Below are 20560 nucleotides of genomic sequence, written 5' to 3' on the forward strand. Positions count from 1 at the left end.
TAAAAATACCTTTAAAAAAACTTAGAATTTTGAAAGTAAGTACTTGAAGGTGACAAAGCTTTGTGTGTATCTCAGTATTTTTCTTTCTGTAACTTTTAATTTAGATATAATTTCAAACTTACAGAGAAGTTTCAAGAACAGTACAAGGGACACCCATGATTTCTTTACCCAGGTTCACTCACTTTCATTTCCTCCATTTGTTTTTCCATCTCCACTTCCTCCTTCCTTCCCTCTTCCCTTTACACACACACACACACACACACACACACACTTAAACATGTACATTTTTTTTTTCTGAATGACTTGAGGGCAAGGTGGAGAGATCCGGTGTCTTTACTCCTAATTCTTCAGTGCCTATTTCTTAAGAACAAGGTTGTTCTTCTAAATAATCACAGTATGGTTGTCAAAATCACAGAATTTAATATTGATGCCACACTGTTACCCAATCCATAGTCCATTTTCAAACTCCATTAGTTGTGTCCCTTCAAGCACCCCCTGTTACCGTCCAGGCTCCATCCCAGGAGGACAAATTGCCTTTAGTTGTCATGTTGCCTTTGTCTTCCTTATTTTTTTTTGGCCACACCACGCAGCTTTTGGGGTCTTAGTTCCCCGACCAGGGATTGAACCCAGGCCCTTGGCAGTGAAACCACTGGACTGCCAGGGAAGTCCCTGGGATGCCTTTAAATGGGAACAGTTTCTCAACTTTCTTTGTATTTTTTGACTTTGACATTTTTTGAAGAGTTCAAGCCAGTTATTTAGTAGTGTTCGTATATCAGATTTGTGTGGTGTTTCCTCATGCAATTCTGGTTCTGCATTTTTGGCAAGAACACCACAGAAGTGGCAGTGAGTCTCAGGAGGCACGTTGTGTTGATTTGTCCCTTAATTGGTGATGTTAGCTTCCATCATTGGATTAAAGTGGAGTCCATGGGTTTCTCCACAGTGAACTTATACTTTGCCCCTTTATACTTTATAAGAATTTTGTGGAGAGATCACGCTGAGATTATGTAAATAGCCTGTTCCTCTTCAGATTCTCCTAGTTTTAGGAAGTGTGATGGCTGTCTGTTATTTCTTCTGTATTTATTAGTTGGCATTCTGCTACAAGGAATTGCTTTCTCTTCTCCCCCATTTTATTTATTCCTTTAGGTGTTTGCATTAGTATGGGCTCGTTGGTTTTAATTTTGTTCAGTGGTGGTAATTCTTTACTGTTATTATTTATTTTGATACTTAGATTGACTCAGATATGGCCAGTGTGAGTCCCTGCAGGCTGACCCTGGGTCCTTTTGATAAGTCTTCCTCATTCTTTGAGCACTTCCTTATTTTCTGGCACAAAAAGATGTCCAGATTCATTTAATATTTTCTGTGCCCCAGCCTTGGAATCAACATTTCTCCAAGGAATCCTGGTTCCTTTTCATGGAGAATGGTATTTGAAAACCTAGACCCTGGGGGGTGTGTGTGTGTGTGTGTCTGTGTGTGTGTGTGTGTCTGTGTTTTAAAGGAAACTATATTATAGGATATTATATTTACTAAATCATTGTGTACTGTATGTATGAGTGTGTGTGCATGCATGTGTGTTGTTTAATGCTACAAGTTTCAAACAGAAGAGCATTTATTTTACATGTAATAATCATAAGTTTTGACAAGTAAGAAATACATTTTTCATTTCACAGTAAATGCTATTACACGGTTCTGAGTACTAAATCATCCTGACATTTATGAAGGAGCGAATGGAAAGTAGGGAGCCCGAGTGTGTTAAATATAAAGCTATCTTTAACTGTTGTATTAAAAAGCAGAGATTTATTTTCCATCTGTGATCTGAATGTGCCTATTTGTGTTCTCTTCCATGGCAGTGGAATTTCTGTGGAGCCACACAACGGAGAGCATGTGTGTTGGATATATGTCAGCCCAGGATGGGAAGGCCAAGGTAAGCGGGAAAACGGGTGCATAATTGGAAAACCTTGCAGCCACTGTGTGAACCTCTAACCGGCCAAGTGGCCACAGTGGAATTTTTTCAGCCTCTCTTGGCGGTAGCTCTGTGATCTTTATGAGAATCTGATAAAGAACAGTTAACGGTCCCAAAGAAAACTAGCAGATCTTTCTTGTTTTTGATGATGGAGCAGGGGAGATTAGGACAAACCTTTTATTTATTTTTTTTAATCTTGTTCTTCTTCATCCACTGTGAATAATTGGAAAAGAAGAAACTGGGGATTGGGAAGAGAAAATGGGTGTGCTGCTCATGGCTGGCAGGGCTGGGTGATTTTGCAAGGAGGATGGGAATAGCTAAACGAGAATGAGGCAAAATTAGCTGAGCACTTGGACCACACTCTGCGTGTGTGAGGGCAGAGATACCCAGCGTCCTTGCAAGGACTACCTGGCTCATGCTCCGGTGTGGTCTGACACGGCGTCCTCATGGCAGAGTTAAAGGTCTGTGCCCCGTGTGCCACGCACCCTGGGCCCTCATCCCCCAGTGAGTCACAACACTCACAGAGAATGTCCATGCAGTGCCCCTTGAGTCGCTGGGCTTCCCTGCACTCAAGAAGGGTGAGCCTGGGAGTCAGAAACATAATTTGTGGATTCATTTTATACTGGCCTCATGTTCTTCTTTTTTTTTTTTTTTTTTTTTTGCGGTACGCGGGCCTCTCACCGTCGTGGCCTCTCCCGTTGCGGAGCACAGGCTCCGGACGCACAGGCCCAGCGGCCACGGCTCACGGGCCCAGCCGCTCCGCGGCATATGGGATCCTCCCGGACCGGGGCACGAACCCGCATCCCCTGCATCGGCAGGCGGACTCCCAACCACTGCGCCACCAGGGAGGCCCTCATGTTCTTCTTGTTCATAAAATTTTTAGGAACAGCTGGGGCATATGATGTTTACTTGGCATTAAAGTACCTCAATTACAAAGCTGTAAAGCCTCTCTTTCAAAGGACATGATTTATTTTACACATTTGGAAATGCAAGTAAGGAAACTTCTGATGTACACTGTCTGATAGAGATGGGATCGTTAACAAATTAAGGCTACAAGTAAGAAAGGGTAACTTCTTGCTTATTGGTCATATAACACCCATCCACATTGGCCTCTGAATATTACCCATCAAGCCAGTAGCATCACAGAGCTTTGTGAGGACAGCATACGAGAGCTTTGTTCCATAGTACATAGAGAAGAGAATTATAATGGCTCATTTAAAAAAGGTGATTTAGAGCAACAGCCAGCTCTACCCACCACCAGTCCCTCCCATCAGTAAACTTCCACAGTCCTCTTAGATAGCCTCATCCACCAGAGGGCAGACAGCAGAAGAAAGAAGAACTACAGTCCTGCAGCCAGTGGAACAAAAACCACATTCACAGAAAGATAGACAAGATGAAAAGGCAGAGGGCTATGTACGAGATGAAGGAACAAGGTAAAACCCCAGAAAAAAAACTAAATAGGGTGGAGCTAGGCAACCTTCCAGAAAAAGAATGCAGAATAATGATAGTGCAGATGATCCAGGACTTCGGAAAAACAATGGAGGCAAAGATCAAGAAGATGCAAGAAATGTTTAACAAAGATCTAGAAGAATTAAAGAACAAACAAACACAGATGAACAATACAATCACTGAAATGAAAACTACACTAGAAGGAATCAATAGCAGAATAACTGAGGCAGAAGAACAGATAAGTGACCTGGAAGACAGAATGGTGGAATTCCCTGCTACGGAACAGAATAAAGAAAAAAGAATGAAAAGAACTGAAGACAGCCTAAGAGACCTCTGGGATAACATTAAATGCAAAAACATTTGCATTATAGGGGTCGCAGAAGGAGAGGAGAGAGAGAAAGGACCCAAGAAAATATTTGAGAGATTATAGTCAAAAACTTCCCTAACATGGGAAAGGAAATAGCCACCCAAGTCCAGGAAGTGCAGAGAGTCCCATACGGGATAAACCCAAGGAGAAACACGCCAAGACACGTAGTAATCAAATTGACAAAAATTAAAGACAAAAATTATTGAAGGCAGCAAGGGAAAAATGACAAATAACATACAAGGGAACTCCCATAAGGTTAACGGCTGATTTCTCAGCAGAAGCTCTACAAGCCAGAAGGGAGTGGCATGACATATTTAAAATGATGAAAGGGAAGAACGTACAACCAAGATTACTCTAACCGGCAAGGATCTCATTCAGATTTAATGGAGAAATCAAAAGCTTTACAGACAAGCAAAAGCTAAGAGAATTCAGCACCACCAAACCAGCTCTACAACAAATGCTAAAGGAAATTCTCTAAGTGGGAAACACAAGAGAAGAAAAGCACCTGCAAAAACCCAAAACAATTAAGAAAATGGGCATAGGAACATACATATCAATAATTACCTTAAACGTGAATGGATTAAATACTCCAACCAAAAGACACAGGCTTGCTGAATGGATACAAAAACAAGACCCATATATATGCTGTCTGCAAGAGACACACTTCAGACCTAGGGACCCATACAGACTGAAAGTGAGGGGATGGAAAAAGATATTCCATGCAAATGGAAGTCAAAAGAAAGCTGGTGCAGCAATACTCATATCAGATAAAATAGACTTTAAAATAAAGAATGTTACAAGAGACAAGGAAGCACACTACATAATGATCAAGGGATCATTCCAAAAAGAAGATATAACAACTATAAATATATATGCACCCAACATAGGAGCACCTCAATACATAAGGCAACTGCTAACAGCTATAAAAGAGGAAATCGACAGTAACACAATGATAGTGGGGGACTTTAACACCTCACTTACACCAATGGGCAGATCATCCAAACAGAAAATTAATAAGGAAACAAAACCTTTAAATGACACAATAGACCATATAGATTTAATTGATATTTATAGGGCATTCCATCCAAAAACGGCACATTACACTTTCTTCTCTAGCGCCCGCAGAACATTCTCCAGGATAGACAACATCTTAGCTCACAAATCAAGCCTCAGTAAATTTAAGAAAATTGAAATCATATCAGGCATCTTTTCTGACCACAACGCTATGAGATTAGAAATGAATTACAGGGAAAAAACGTAAAAAACACAAACACATGGAGGCTAAACAATACGTTACTAAATAACCAAGAGATCACTGAAGAAATCAAAGAGGAAATCAGAAAACACCTAGAGACAAATGACAATGAAAACACGACGATCCAGAACCTATGGGGTGCAGCAAAAGCAGTTCTAAGAGGGAAGTTTATAGCAATACAAGCTTACCTCAAGAAGCAGGAAAAATCTCAGATAAACAATCTAACCTTACACCTAAAGGAACTAGAGAAAGAAGAATAAAAAAAACCCAAAGTTAGCAGAAGGGAAGAAATCATAATGATCAGAGCAGAAATAAATGAAATGAAACAAAGAAAACAATAGCAAAGATCAATAAAACTAAAAGCTGGTGCTTTGAGAAGATACACAAAATTGATAAACCATTAGCCAGACTCATCAAGAAAAAGTGGGAGAGGACTCAAATCAATAAAGTTAGAAATGAAGAAGGAGAAGGTACAACAGACACCGCAGAAATACAAAGCATCCTAAGAGACTACTACAAGCAACTCTATGCCAATAAAATGGACAAACTGGAAGAAATGGACAAATTCTTAGGAAGGTATAACCTGCCAAGACTGAACCAGGAAGAAACAGAAAATATGAACAGACCAATCACAAGTAATGAAATTGAAACTGTGATTTAAAATCTTCCAACAAACAAAAGTCCAGGACCAGATGGCTTCACATGTGAATTCTATCAAACATTTAGAGAAGAGCTAACACCCATCCTTCTCAAGCTCTTCCAAAAAATTACAGAGGAAGGAACACTCCCAAACTCATTCTATGAGGCCACCATCACCCTGATACCAAAACAAGACAAAGATACTACAAAAAAGGAAATGTACAGACTAATAGCACTGATGAATATAGATGGAAAAATCCTCAACAAAATACTAGCAAACAAAATCCAACAACACATTAAAAGGATCATACACCATGATCAAGTGGGATTTACCCAGGGATGCAAGGATTCTTCAATATATGCAAATAAATCAATGTGATACACCATATTGACAAACTGAGGAATAAAAATCATATGATCATCTCAGTAGATGCAGAAAAAGCTTTTGACAAAATTCAACACCCATTTATGATAAAAACTCTCCAGAAGTTGGGCATAGAGGGAACCTACCTCAGCATAACAAAGGCCATATACGACAAACCCACAGCAAACATAATTCTGAATGGTGAAAAACTGAAACCATTTCCTCTAAGATCAGGAACAAGACAAGGATGTCCACTCTCACCACTATTATTCAACATAAATTTGGAAGTCCTAGCCACAGCAATCAGAGAAGAAAAAGAAATAAAGGAATACAAATTGGAAAAGAAGAAGTAAAACTGTCACTGTTTGCGGATGACATGATACTATACATAGAGAATCCTAAAGATGCAACCAGAAAAATAATAGAGCTAATCAATGAATTTGGTAAAGTTGCAGGATACAAAATTAATGCACAGAAATCTCTTTCATTCCTATACACTAATGATGAAAAATCTGAAAGAGAATTTAAGGAAACACTCCCATTTACCATTGCAAGAAAAAGAATAAAATACCTAGGAATAAACCTACCTAAGGAGACAAAAGACCTGTATGCAGAAAACTATAAGACACTGATGAAATAAATTAAGAGTGACATAAACAGATGGAGAGCTATACCATGTTCTTGGATAGGAAGAATCAATATTGTGAAAATGACTCTACTACCCAAAGCCATCTACAGATTCAAAGCAATCCCTATCAAATTAGCAACTGCATTTTTTAAAGAGCTAGAACAAGAAATCTTAAAATTTGTATGGAGACACAAAAGACCCTAACAAGCCAAAGGAGTCTTGAGGGAAAAAAATGGAGCTGGAGGAATTAGACTCCCTGACTTCAGACTATACTACAAAGCTACAGTAATCAAGATGATATGGTACTGGCACTAAAAGAGAAATATAGATCAATGGAACAAGAGGGAAAGCCCAGAGATAAACCCACGCACCTATGGTCAACTAATCTATGACAAAGGAGGCAAGGATATACAATGGAGAAAAGTCAGTCTCTTCAATAAGTGGTGCTGGCAAAACTGGACAGCTACATGTAAAAGAATGAAGTTAGAATACTCCCTAACACCATACACAAAAATAAACTGAAAATGGCTTAGAGACCTAAATGTAAGACCGGACACTATAAAAGTCTTAGAGGAAAACCTAGGAAGAAACTCTTTGACATAAATCACAGCAAGATATTTTTTGATCCACCTCGTAGAGTAATGGAAATAAAAACAAAAATAAACAAACGGGACCTAATGAAACTTAAAAGCTTTTGCACAGCAGAGGAAATCATAAACAAGACGAAAAGGCAACCCTTAGAGTGGGAGAAAATATTTGCAAACGAATCAATGGACAAAGGATTAATATCCAAGATATATAAACAGCTCATGCAGCTCAATATTAAAAAAACAAACAACCCAATCCAAAAATGGGCAGAAGAACTAAATAGACATTTCTCCAAAGAAGACATACAAATGGCCAAGAATCACATGAAAAGTTGCTCAACATCACTAATTATTAGAGAAATGCAAATCAAAACTTCAATGAGGTATCACCTCACACCAGTTAAAATGGGCATCATCAGAAAATCTACAAACAAGAAATGCTGGAGAGGGTGTGGAGAAAAGGGAACCCTCTTGCACTGTTGGTGGGAATGTAAATTGATACAGCTACTATGGAGAACAGTATGGAGGTTACTTAAAGCACTAAAAATAGAATTACCATATGCCCAGCAATCCCACTACTGGGCATATACCCAGAGAAAACCATAATTCAAAAAGACACATGCATCCCAGTGTTCACTGCAGCAGTATTTATAGTAGCCAGGTCATGGAAGGAACCCAAATGCCCATCAACAGACGAATGGATAAAGAAGATGTGGTATATATATACCATGGACTATTACTCCGCCATAAAAAGGAATTAAATTGGGTCATTTGTAGAGATGTGGATGCATCTATAGACTGTCATACAGAGTGAAGTAAGTCATAAAGAGAAAAACAAATATCTTATATTAATGCATATATGTGGAACCTAGAAAATGGTACAGATGAACCGGTTTGCAGGGCAGAAGTTGAGACACCAATGTAGAGAACAAACGTATGGACACCAAGGGGGGAAAGTGATGGAGGTTGAGGGTGGTAGTGTGATGAATTGGGAGATTGGGATTGACATGTATACACTGATGTGTATAAAATTGATGACTAATAAGAACCTGCTGTATAAAAAAATAAATTAAAAAAGAATAGAAAGGTGATTTATGGGTTTAGAGCAACACTATCTAAAAGAATTTTCTGTGTTGAAGGAAATAATTTATATTTATATTGTGTCATCCGATATATAGCCACTAGACACATGTGGCAATGAGCACTGGAAATGTGGTGAGTATGCCCGAGGAACAGAATTTAAAATTTTGCTTAAATGTGAATAGCCACATGTGGCTAGTGGCTACCATACTGAACAGCACCGGTTTAAAGAAAGAGTGGAAAAGTGGCTCTCTAAATATTTTCAAAACATTCTTTTTTTCCCAATGGCAAAATGGTTCCAAAATATAAAATAAGCCTGATAAGCCATAAGAATCCTTGCCCAAGAATAGCTTGCAGCCAGTTAAGTTTCTCTCACCCTTGACATGTTGAACCTGAGCTAAAATTGCTTTTTCACAAAAAAAAACATGGAAGAGGTGGACTTCAGTAGTGGAGCTGGTCTGAAACCTGTCTGGTGGGGACGGTGAAGTTGTTAAGTCCCGTCTGCAGAAATGTTCCTGTTATCCCTGCTGGTGGCCTGTGGAAGACACCTTGCTATTTAACATGAAATATGGGAGGAAAGAGAGTGGAGAGTTCTTCCTTAATCCCAAAGATATTTGGCTTCCAGTTGCATCGCTTGACATCTGGTGGACGTGGTTTTCATATTGCTGGTAAATTCTCCAGCTGTTGGTATCGATGGGCCAACAGATACAGCTGCTCCTCTTGCCTCACTTGTAAATTATGTGTTTGACCTTCCTTGCAGAGAGTTCATCCCTTTCCCTTTCTTCCTCTTTTGAGCCTGTGGCTACAAATGCTTTCCCCCAAAACACCAACCAAACAAAAAAACCCCAAAACACTAAAGCATTGGTTGCTGAATTCTTTTGATAAAAAACAAACAAACAAACAAATATCTCTTCTGTCATAAAGCCTGGAATGTTATTGTATTGCAAGTATGACAAAGTTATAGATGAGAAACTGAGCTCAAAATAGGAAAGAGGGGCTATAGCAGAGTTGATATTCTTTTTAAGAGAGTAAGCTTTTGGCCTACCCCCTGGTGTCCTGGTTTCTGTGAAAGAACTATTGAATTAGTGGCATACCCATTCAAGCATGATGATGGGTTTGTGAAACATGCTTTCATATGATATTGCAAACCACAGTAGCAAAATGAGAAAGAAGGCATCTTTATTTTATTTTACTTTATTTTATTTTTGGCCGTACCATGTGGCATGCAAGATCCTAGTTCCCTGACCAGGGATCGAACCCATGCCCCCTGCAGTGGAAACACGGAGTCTTAACCACTGGACCGCCAGGGAAGTCCCAGAAGGCATCTTCAAAAACTGAAACAACAACAACAACATTTTTTTAAATTTAAAAACGACTTCTGAAAAGTTTTTTTTTTGTTTTAATTTGCCCTGCTTTCCAAAAATTGCCTTCCTTCTGCTTGTTACCAAACTCAGAAACTAAAGCCACCTGGCCATTTGAACATTTTATATAAGCTAACTATGTTTAATTCAGGTTAAAACCTTGAATTAAAGTTCACCTCAAAATTGTACTGCTTCGAAAAGGCTGGATAATAACTAATATCATTATAACCAGAATCCGTATATAATTTGAATAAATAGAAGTAGGTTCTTTTATAAGTTTCTTTCTTTCTTTTTTTTAATAGAATGCTCTTGTAGTTGTATACCTTAATTTAATTTCTAAACCCCTTCTGTAGCATGAGTTAAAGAGATTTCTTCTTATTGAACCAAAATTAGGGCATTGATACCAATTGGATTTAAAAATCAGATTGCCTGTATCCTACCCAAGATAGCAGACAGTTAATGAATGATTTTTAATAAGCACCCAGTGTGTATGGACTACTATAATAAAAACAGATGTTAACATTGGCTTGGAACTTATTCAGGTATAATAAGTGAAACCTAGGTTTATTTTACTATGTAGAGGTCATTTTTTATAACACAGTGAAAATACTGTTATAAAAATTAATCCTTGAGGAGGAGCAGGCTATTTTATGGTCTTAAGGTGTTTCGCCACAGATTCTTATTAGTTGCAGGGGAAAATAATAAGTATATAATGGAGAAACCAGGCAATAACTTGACCATGTGATCAAAATTAATGTCGTGAGTGAGGGACAGATGGACATATCATGTGCCTCTGGATGTGAGAACCTGAGAAAGACACAACATCACTTTTGCAGTATCCCATCTGGAAGTGCACAGACTGAATCTAACCACAAGGAAACATCAGACAAATTGAAAATGAAGAACATTCTAGGAAGAAAGAAAAAGGGGACTATATTCTTCAAAAATGTCAATGTCATAAAAGACAAAGGCTGAGGAAATGTTCCAGATTAAACAATGTTAAAGAGTCGTGACAACTAGTATGTGCAATAACTGATCCTAGGCTGGATCCTATATGGGAGGGGAAAAATGCCAGAAATGTATTTTTAGGTCAATTTACAAAATGGGATATAGATGGTAGAAAATGTTGTATCATTGTAAAATGTACTCGTGATAACTGTACTGTGGTACGCAGGGAAATATTCTTACCTTTAGTACAAACTGAAGTGTTCGGAGGGAAAGGGCTGTAATTCTACAATATCTTCTCAGTGGTTCAGAAAATAATATTATGTGGATGGATGGGTGGATGGATGGATAGATAGATAGCAGATTACAAAGCAAATGGAGCAAAATGTTAGCAATGGGTGAACCTGGGTAAAGGATGTATGGGTGTCCCTTGAACTATTCTGTAATTTTGAAATTATTTTCAAGTAAAAAGTTTTTAAAAACATCACCCTTTTATATTATGGCACATTTGATCAGTTCTTGCAATTGAAACGAACAAGTATTTGAATGGGTGCAGTGCCAGGCAGCTGGAGCCTAGGTTCCCCCTTCACTCCTTGCAGACTATGTGACTCGGTGTGGTCGTTGTGCCTCTCTGATCTCAGAGGCCTCATGTGTAAGATGAGAGTAAGAAAACCTGACTCTGCCTTAAGTCTTTCCTGGGATCAGGCTTGATAGGAGCAAGGAAACAAAATCTTATATGCCTGAATACAGATGAATGGACCCTGGTTACGTCCTTTATGTATTATGGGTATTGTATATATATGGCCCTTCCTCCCTAGATACTTGCTTGCCATCTGCAAAATTCTAAATTCTACACTGCAGATTAATAAGCATATATGTTGCTATTCAGTTTTTGGTAGGATTTTTGCAACCCCAAATGTAGTATCTACCATGCTTTGTTTTTATGAAGATAGTTTCTGGGACTTTTAAAAAATCTCAGTAAATGTCTGTGTACAAGGGACAGCATGGATGAGATTTCTGAGAGCTTTTTACTAGGCTTAACTTGTGTCTCAAGGAAAGCCATGGGAGGAAGACTTAAATATAAAACATGAGGTACATGGGACTTCCCTGGTGGCGCAGCAGCTAAGACTCTGCGCTCCCAATTCAGGGGCCTGGGTTTGATCCCTGGTCAGGGAACTAGATCCCACATGCGTACCGCAGCTAAGAGTTCACATGCCACAGCTAAGAAGCCCACGAGCCGCAACTAAGGAGCCTGCCTGCCGCAACTAAGACCCGGTGCAACCAAATAAATTAATTTTAAAAAAATGAGGTCCACAAGAGGGAGTTACCAAAAGAAGTGAGAAAAAGTCTTCCAATTAGGATGAAAAAAGTCACAAGAGACTGTTGCCTCTACTCCCAATAATGAGAATGAGCTGGATAAACTATAAAGTCATAGATTTAAAAAATTATCCCAAAAGCAGAATATGGTAGAAAAACTTAAATGAACTAAATTCCAGAAAGAGATAAGCCTTTCCTAGGAGAGAAAAAAGCTCTGACTGCTTCATTCCTGGCAAAGCAGCAGGAGGAGGGTTTTTTAAAGGTGTCAGCAAGACCATCTATAAAGAGGCAGTGTGATATAATAAGAGAATGGGCTTTGGAGTTAGCCAGACTTGGATTTCCATCCTGAAGCCCCTGCTTTGTAACCTGGGGCAGGTTGCATATCTGACCTTTGGTTTCCTTATCTTTAAAGTGGGAATATTACCGAAGCTTTCCGAGCTTTCTGAATATTAATTGAATAATACAACCAAAGTGCATATAATAGAGCTACATACATTGTGATGGGTGGTGGTGGTGGCGGTGGTGGTAGTAGTAGTGGTAGAGAGTCTCTCAGGGCTGTCACCTTGCAGCTCCGCAGCCTCATTTACACTGTAACCGTGTTCCCAAACATGCCGTGTCCATTGCCTACCACAGGAGTGACACCTCCTGGATTTTCACCCTGCTTTCCTGGTGGAGATGGTAGGGATTATTACATTTTGATAAAACGTAACTCTAGCTTGTAAATATAAACCAGCTGACAAGTGAATTCAGAGATCCCAGAAGAGGAAAAAAAATTGTTTGAAGCTGCAAGAATAGACACACACACACACACACACACACACAACCCTGCAATTCAGGCCAATATGGTAGTAACAGAGCCCTTTCAAAAAGCTTTCTGACTAGATGTCTACCAACTTGACAGCATCACAAACTTAGGCTTTTAAATGAAACCTAAGTTGTCTGCAGCATTCCTGATAAGCTCACCTAACTGAATAATTTTCCCTTTAAAAGTAAGAGGGAAGAATATTGTTTACTAGCTACTGTTGAGTATCTCTTGTGTGAATGCAGGCAGCCTTCTCAGATTCCTCTGAGCTCTAGACAGTGGAACACCTTTGGGTGTGTTGACCATGAGTTCCTTAAAAGGAACTTTAGTTCCACGATAGTGGCCAGTGACAGTCACTGGGTGGATATATTGGATCATATTTTAGATTTATGAAGAATCACTTAGACACAAGTTGGCCTTGGTCTAAGCCAAATTTTAACTGCTTCTGATAATCTAGTCCCCATGTTACTCAACAACTGAAGGAGTCTGATCCCTGGCAGGAAGCCAATTGCCCCGAGATGGTGTAAGGTGCCGCCAACAAGCTATGTACTAGGAAAACATCCCAGACAGCTAAATTTGGCAAGTGTGCTTTATGGAACAGAAGGAAAAGTGACTAATCAGTGATTTTACTTGTACCTTTTAAGCTTGCCCAGAATTTCAAATATAGAAAATTGCATTTCTTTTCCATGCTCTTAGGACTTCCAGGAGGATCCCGTTGGGTTTATTTAGAAAGTTCTTTAGACAAACAGGAGAAGATTGTAGAAGGCTGAGTATGTGAAAAACAAACTTTAAGACAGAAGTTTCCTCAGCCTCAAGTTTAGTTCTAAGAGTAGTTGGTAATTTTATTTTTGCCTAATTAGTCTTATGCCATCAGTTTCTTCCAAATGATTCATTTGACATAGCTCCAGAGCAAAAAATAGAATAAACACAAAGAGGGAATTCACCATGTTAGCAAGAGCATAAATCTTCCCAGAGGTATTAACCATATTTATCCAAATAAATCTCATTTTAATCATGGTGTAGGGTTAGATCTCTGCAAAGATAAATAAGTCTATTGCTTGGACTTGTAGACGTTCCATGTTAGTTGGAAGGAAGTGAATAAACCTTTTTTTCTGGTTATAGCAACATAGAAAATAATGAAAACATTAATTTCTCTACCTCTATATACTTACATAGCCATCAGCTTACATAGTTCACATCAGGTGTGAACTTAACATTAGCATGTCACCTTGTTACCTTCTAGTACCAACATTTTAGGTAAATATGTACCTTCCCAAAGCAGACACGTGCCTGCATTTTACACACAGAACAATGCATAAGTGTGAGATGTAACTGAGACAAGCATTCATGAGAATGATTGGCCTTATTACCCACAGTGAGTAAGTAATGGTTACAGGATGGTCATTTCTTTCTCTTGGTTGAAAAGCAGTGGACAAATGATGAAAGGAATCTTTTCTTGTTTTTTTTTTTTCAATCTTAAGACAAAAAAGGCCATAATCTTGGTCATGCCATTCTTGTTTCTTGTTAACTTTCTAACTTGAAACAAGGTATTGGTTTCTTTGATTGTAAAGATTCAGGATCACCCATTGATTTTATGTTGTAAGAACTTCTATTATATTATTTTCTTAAGTAGGTGAGTAGTGATGGGAACTGAATCTACAGGTATGCAGTCAGTATACACGGAGGTACTAATGGCCCCGCAGGGCCCCGCACACATGGGCATTCATTCCATAGATACGCCTTCTATGAGTGGCTCCCCGGTGAGGTTGAGGATAGAACTTTGAGTCCAGATGGTTGTTTGGATGAAACATTTTATCCCCACTCTCCCCAGTAATCTGCAGATTTGAGCTCAAAAGCTGAATTCATCAACAGATCAGCCTTTTTAAAAAAATTGAAAATGTTTACATAAAAATATTTGAACTTACTTAAAATAGAAATTTTGAATAAAATTTTTATACAAGATTTAAATGTTTTAAGTTTTACGTAAAGGTACAGTTTTCTTCCTCCTGGCTTGTTTTCTCTCATAAGAGTAGATTTGGCCACACTGGGACCCACTTCCTACATGGCCGTGATTAGTTGGACCCAAGTGGTAGCCACCCTGTTTGGTGGGGCCTGGACATTCCATTCTGACAGTCCTACACCTGGCCTGTTTCACTTACAGGCATCGGAGACTGACCCGTGTTGTAGATTTTGAACGCTAAGCAAAGTCTATCTGCTGGAATACATTTTCATTCCACTACCATTCATTCAAATAATATAGTTTCTGTCTTCTTTAAAGCCTTCATCTTGGATCGTCCATTCTGTCTAATCCTAAGGATTAAAATTCTTCTCTGATGATTATTATGTATGATTTTTATGTCTTATAAGTAAAGCAGTGCTGTAAATTGGTGAAACTTTAACATTTTAGTAATAACTAATTGAGACATTTGGATATGGTTGAGCTACTCTCTGTATTTGCATTCTTTTCAAATACTTCTGGATGCAATAAGTGGTACGTATGGCGATTTACTTTTATGCTCTTGAGCTGTCATCACTGCACTGTACATGTTTGGACTACACTGTCTGCTGTGGTGTTGAAGGCATGAAAAGAAACTTAATTTAGAATGAGGGTTGTGTTAATGCTTCACTATTAGGAGATGCTCAGGGTACTTGGAAACAGCTTTTTCTTCACTTGAAATAGAAAATTAATCATATTTTGAATGTACCTCCTGTAACAGATGAAAACCCCAATAATCCCATTTTCTTCCATTGATAGGTCTTGTGGATATTATGGTAAAATTTTGAACAGTTAGAACCTGCTAACAGTTAGAACCTGCCCCGTTAAAAATGGAAGATCTTGGCAAAACAAACTCTTACTAGGCAGTTAGTAATAAGCCCCAGTAGCCCCTGAATAAAACATGCTTCCAACCCAAATTTCTACAAATTTCCAAAGCCAGGTCAGACAGGAAGGACCCGGTCTTTAAGGTGATAACCTCTTAGGTACAACAAGTTCCTGAATCTAGCAATTTATGTTTTTGTTCAGTAGGCCATACTTGGGGCAAAAAAGAAATAAATACAATCTATAAGTTTTTCACCATCAAAGATGACAAAAATTCATTTCTTCTTAACTTCAGTTAATCAATATTAGAGCTAATCAGGGATTTATTACAGTGATTAGTAATGATTAACTGGGAAGGAAGCCTTGATTCTTTGGCTTTGAGATTTTAGCTATTAGAAAAACTCAGTTTACTTAGGAGTACAGTTTTGATGAAACATAGCAGCTCATTTTTTAAAACGAAATATTTATTAAACAAATGCTATTGAGTGCCTATTATATTCAGTTACTTTCCTGGAAACATAATAGTGAACAAAAAAGCTAAGAATCTTTGTACTCCTGGCCTGACACACTAGTGGGGAAAATAATAACCAAGATAAATAAGGCATATAGTATGTTTGTGATAAGTGCTAAAAAGAAACGTGAAGCTGGCAAGGATTTTAGGAAGTACAAGTGTTTCGATGTTAGGCAGGTCTCACTGAGAAAGTGACGTTTGAGTAAAGCCTTGGAAGATTTATGGGAGCAAGGCAAGAACGTCCCAGCCTGGAGAACAGCAAGAGCAGAGGCCTTCAATCAGGAGTGAGTGTCCCGGGTGTGACGGAGGGACAGTGAGAAGGCTGGTCTTAGTGGGACAGAGTAAGCCATGGGGGACCAGACCACGTGGGTTCTTACTGGTCACTGTCAGGATCTGGGCTCTTCCAAAGCCACTGGAGGGTAGTGAGCAGAGGAGTGACAATGTCTGGCTCACATTTTAAGAGGCGACTCCAGCTGCTGAAAGGGAGGCAGAGTGGACGGCCGTTGCCACCCGTGAGTGACGATAATGAGTTGGACCAGAACGTTAGCTGGGCAGGCGGTGAGAGCCAGTTGGCTTCTGTGTCCATTTTAAGAGAGAGCCGACAGGAGCTGCCGATGGATTGAACAGAGGCACGGGGGAAAGAGAGAAGGCAGCAACGAGAATGGACTTGCCATTTACCAGCCGGGGGAAGAAGGTGAGGAGGGAGGAAGCAGGCTTGAGGGGAAGTAGAAAGAGCTCGGTTCTGGACGTGTTCATTTGGAGATGCCTGTTAGGCACTGAATGGAGATGGTCAGTGGGTGGTGGGATGTATGTGTCAGGAGAGAGGACTAAGTTGAAGATGCATATTTGGGAATCTCAGCATATAAATGCTTTTTTAAAATTACAAGGCTAGATGCGATCACCAAGAGGGACCACAGCCAGGAGAAAAGATTTCTGAGGAATTGCTGTGCTGATAAGTCAGAGAGGTGAAGAACCCAGCAAAGGAGACTGAGAAACGGCCGTAGAGGCTCGTGGAGAACGAGGGGAGGGTGGGGTTTTAGAAACCAAGGAGAGAAAGTATTTCAAGGCCAAGAGACTGATCAGCTTTATCAGATCCTGTACTCTGGGCCCACGAAGTTAGGTCTGAGGACAGACCACTGGATTTAGCATTCGGAAGTCATTGCTTACCTTGGTAAGAGCCGTTTCAGTGCAGCGGTCAAGGCAGAAACCTGAGTGGAGAGGGTGTAGAGAGAATGGAAGGAAAGAAGCTGCGGAAACAAGAATAGACAAGTCTTTTAAAGAATGTTGCTGTAAATGGAAGCAAAGAAATGAAGTGGCAGCTAGAGGAGGAGGTAGTTCTGGAGAGTTATAATTCTTTCCTCTTTCTCCAGTGGAACCAGATGCTTCACTTTATGTCCAGAACACTGCACAGATAATTTTCTACAAAATGAGTTGAGGAAAAGTGACCCAACTCTTGAGTCCTGGGGTACCCCAACATTTAGTGGCTGGGGAGGTGAGGAACTGAGGTCTCAGTATTAGAGTAAAAGAGAAGGGAGGTTTCATCACACTCTTTATAGGAGTTTGGGTGCAGCTGGAATTGAAGGACGGCATCCGTTGACATTTGGGTTGAGCTGGCTTACAGAGTCTGCAGGTTCCCTTACTGAAGAGTGTCTGAACTTCACGTGCTCACGTGCCTGTCGGGCTCTAAGAAGAGTGGGCTGGGGCTGACATTTGACTAGGCTCCTTTTTTTCAGAGAGCCTCTCCCAGGACCAGCAGAAGCCAGCCTGGGAAGCTTTGCCTTCTCTCGTCTCAACACCTTAATAGTTCTTTGGTGTCGCACGGGTCAGATCAATAAGAAGTCAGGAAGCAGATGGTTTTGACGAGGAGAACTTTCTTCAAAGAGTTTGTTGGCGGTTTTTATTTTCACCCCTCCCAAATTCCTCACTGACAGATCAACTGAAATTCTCAGGAAATAGTCCATTACACAAATAGTAGTTTCACTCTTTATGGTAGTTTCAACATTAGCCTTTCATTTCTTTTCAAATACAAGATGCTCTTTTCAAGCTATAGTAAAATCCATGTTATCTGGCAGCTTACCAACCAGAAGACTGTTACTGACATTTTGGGTTTTCACTCAGTACAAATCATCTGGATGCTGAGGCTTCCCCACCAGGTTCTCCAAGAAGGGGCCACCTGGTTGTCTTTACCAAGGAAATGGCAGCCCAGGGCTTACCATTACAGGAGCGAAGGTAAACCCCCAGCCTCCATGCTGCACATGGGCCTGCAGGGCTCGGCTAGATCTCCTCCTCTTAGCTTCACACCTCCCGCTCCCATTAGCCTCTCAGAAAGAAATATCTGAAATATGAAGTTCCTTATATAAGGTGGCGCAGCTACCAAGAGGTGGAGCCATGATTCAAGCCAGACAGTCTGAACTCCAGAACCAAAGCTTCTAACCATGTAGTTGTCAGGAGAGGCCTAAGCTGGAGGTGTTTATTTGGGAGTCTCCGCATATAAATGCTTTTTATAAAACTACAGGACTGGATGAGATCACCAAGGAGTGACCACAGATGGGAGAAGGGGGACCTGAGTCCCAGGTAACTCCCATGCATTTAGGGTGGGGATATGGGGTGGGGGGACCTGCAAAGGGGACTGGGAAGTTGTGGCCATAGAGATTGAGGAGAAACAGGTGACGGTGGGGTCCTGGAAACCAAGGAAAGGAGGTGTTTCAAGGAGAAGATGGTGGTCGTCTTGATGCAACTGCTGGGTCCTGCGCGGACAGTACAGCTATTTTGTTCATTCTTTGGCAGTGCTCAGGAGTGGCGTGGGAACACAGTCATGCCTCCCAGAACGGGTCTTGAACAGTTAGAAAGGACATAGATTAATTTCTCAGTAGATTCTGTTGCTACATTAAACACTCACTAAATCACTCTGCTGCATAATTAAGAAAATACAGAAAAATGACAGGGAGAAAAAAAAAATGTAATCCTGGCCCTGAATGAATCCTTCTGGAATGCAGTGAACTGCCCCACATTAACCACTGTTAACATTTTGATATAGTTCCTTCGGCTTCTGCAGTTGTGATTTTTTTTTTTTTTAACACAATTGAGATTGTTTGGACTACATGGAATGGCATATTCTACTTTATTCTTTTTTAAAATCAATGTTTAATAGAAAAATAGTCATGTACCTCTTTGAATGTTTGAGAAAAAGGGTAAAGAAAATTTTAGAAATCAGAGTAAAGACTATAAAAGGTCTCCACAGTCTCAGAATGCACCATAAATGTGATTGTATCAGAGGTGTGTTTCCGTGTTGTCTGTATGACACGTCTACTGTCCCTCTCACTGCCTGCCTCCCTCCTTATCCAACAGGTAGTCTAGGGACAGGCTTTGTTCCTGCAGAGATGGGGGTGCAAATCCTAGGGGCGAGAGGGTGGGGTGAAACTCCAGCCTCCTGGCCTCCACCCGCAGATACTCTGATGTACTGGGTCTCAGTAAATGGTCCCAACACCACTATCTAAGAGCTCCGCTCTCAAGTTAGGCCGGGTCTAAAAAGAAGGTGAAACAAGCCCTAGGACCAATCGGGATTTCAATGACTTCTTGGGGCTGTTTCAAAAAAGTATGTAACCTGAATTCTAGGAAAATTTACACATGTGAGGTTCTTGAAAAAAAAATATGTAAACAGCATTTAGAGGGCCATTCTAATGCAAAACTATAAAGAATGTTAGAATCAGAAAGAACCCTCAATATAATTGAGTCGAATTTTTCATTTTTACCTACGAAGATGCTGAAGCCCAGAGATCTAGTGACCCCCAGTTCAGAGACTCTCCAGTCTGTCCACAGCAGAATTAAGGCTCAAACCCAATTCTCTGAATCCCAGAATCATCCTGAAATTTTTTGGTAAAATGTGTGGCAGTAGCTTTTCCGAGGAAGCCCTATTTCACCCTGAAAAATAAAGTTGTGTCTCTTAACAGATTTAGAATTTGATTTAGAATCCTTCACGCTAAGGCTTTGTGGGAGCAAAGAGAGCCCTAAATTTGGAGTCCAAAGGCTTTCATTCAAGTCTCAGTTTTTCTACTTCCTCTGGGACCATAAGCAAACCACATAACCATTCTGAGCCTCCCCTTTTTTTTCACCTGAAAAACAGGTATAGTATACCTCTGTCTACCTGAGAGGGTATTTTGAAGTGATTTCATCGATACAAAGGCACTATGGAAACTAAAGCATTATGCAAATCTAGGGGCTTCATATTTTTATTAAGATTTTACAAGGAACTAGTTTCACAAGGAACTGGCTTCCGCATCCTACAGAGACCTAATTGCCTTCAGAGCGAGATCCATGTGTGTTTCATTCTTCTATCTCCTCATAATAAGTGCAGAATAAATATTTCTAAATAGCGGAGAGCTTTTATCACCTTTAGCAGAATGGAATATCCATGATAATTCTTCCCATGAGTGGTGATATAATAGGTACTGTGGGCTTGCCCTGTTGATGTGGATGC

At 40.0% G+C, this 20560-nt stretch overlaps 1 protein-coding gene and 1 long non-coding RNA gene across 2 annotated transcripts in view; one reads left to right on the forward strand and one right to left on the reverse strand.

The window, feature by feature from the left end:
- The window catches only part of TASP1 (taspase 1), a 297011-nt gene that overhangs the window by 262708 nt on the left and 13743 nt on the right, over positions 1 to 20560 (forward strand). The window contains exon 13 of the mRNA XM_079719460.1: positions 1848 to 1921. Coding sequence (XP_079575586.1) covers positions 1848 to 1921 — 74 coding nt within the window. The remainder of the gene's footprint in view (positions 1 to 1847; positions 1922 to 20560) is intronic.
- On the reverse strand, positions 9536 to 17312 carry LOC307063368. Its single transcript, XR_013811244.1, has 3 exons — positions 17251 to 17312; positions 12447 to 12618; positions 9536 to 9663 (listed from the first exon to the last, which is right to left on the reverse strand). It is a non-coding gene; the product is annotated as an uncharacterized lncRNA (long non-coding RNA).

The sequence above is a fragment of the Hyperoodon ampullatus genome (genome assembly GCF_949752795.1).
Source record: "Hyperoodon ampullatus genome assembly, chromosome: 14".
NCBI lineage: Eukaryota > Metazoa > Chordata > Mammalia > Artiodactyla > Ziphiidae > Hyperoodon > Hyperoodon ampullatus.